Consider the following 834-nt stretch of genomic DNA (forward strand, 5'->3'; position numbering starts at 1 on the left):
AATGAAACGCTGATGCGCTAACCTATAACGAAGGAATGAATCAATCACCAGTCACCAATAATAAACCACCACAAAAACCCTACAGAGATAAGGAAGAGGTAGTTTAGTGCGAGTGATGCTATACCGCAGAACCACCACTGACGGACGGTTACGTACCCGAGAACATAGTAGGCAGGATTCGTGGGAGAAGTATACGGGGAAATATTGCGTGCCATAGTGACATACGATAAGACACTCGAGCCAAGATGAGATGGAACTCCGTTTTGGATCAAAGACTCGAATATGGGGGGATAGAAATCTCTCGTATGGGCCAATGGGGAAGTATAAACATAAGAAGTAAAGTACATAACAATGGAAGCAAGCAGAAGAGAGCTGCCGACTGGTTTTCCCGATAACCAACCGACAACATACTCGCCAGCGAACGGATATGCCCAGTATCCCTTTGACACGGCCGTTTGGATGATCGATAGGAGCGTTCCATAGTATATGAGCATTCTGAAGGGACGCTTGTCCTCAAGTACTGCTGAGTCGGATTCTACTATACCCAACACTAGAAGGGCTGTGATGCCTGACGACCAAAGCAAATACAGGACAGCGTGACAGATGGGGACTCACCGATGGAAGCGATAATCATATCGCTGATGTAGAAGCCAGGGGACATTGAGGCGGCAACCCAAAGGGCGAAAGTGGCGACATAGACTAGGGCTACAATAACCTAAGCGGGAAGAGTCCGGTAATGGTAGAATAGTGCTCCTTAGGTTGAAGCTTACCTCAGAGCATGATATAGGGCCACACGACCTCAGTTGTTGGCAGGCGTCATCGTATGCATTGGGT

General features: G+C 47.8%; 1 protein-coding gene across 1 annotated transcript; it reads right to left on the reverse strand.

Annotated features, from left to right (window-relative positions):
* Positions 1-83: 83 nt before the first annotated feature.
* Pmar_PMAR027449 (conserved hypothetical protein) lies at positions 84-715 on the reverse strand (the record flags this gene model as incomplete). Its single annotated transcript, XM_002767410.1, has 2 exons — positions 84-568; positions 616-715. Coding segments are annotated over 2 exons (585 nt in total), but the record flags the coding sequence as incomplete, so codon positions are not given.
* Positions 716-834: the final 119 nt, after the last annotated feature.

This window comes from Perkinsus marinus (assembly GCF_000006405.1).
Source record: "Perkinsus marinus ATCC 50983 genomic scaffold scf_1104296970748, whole genome shotgun sequence".
Taxonomy (NCBI): Eukaryota; Perkinsozoa; order Perkinsida; family Perkinsidae; genus Perkinsus; species Perkinsus marinus.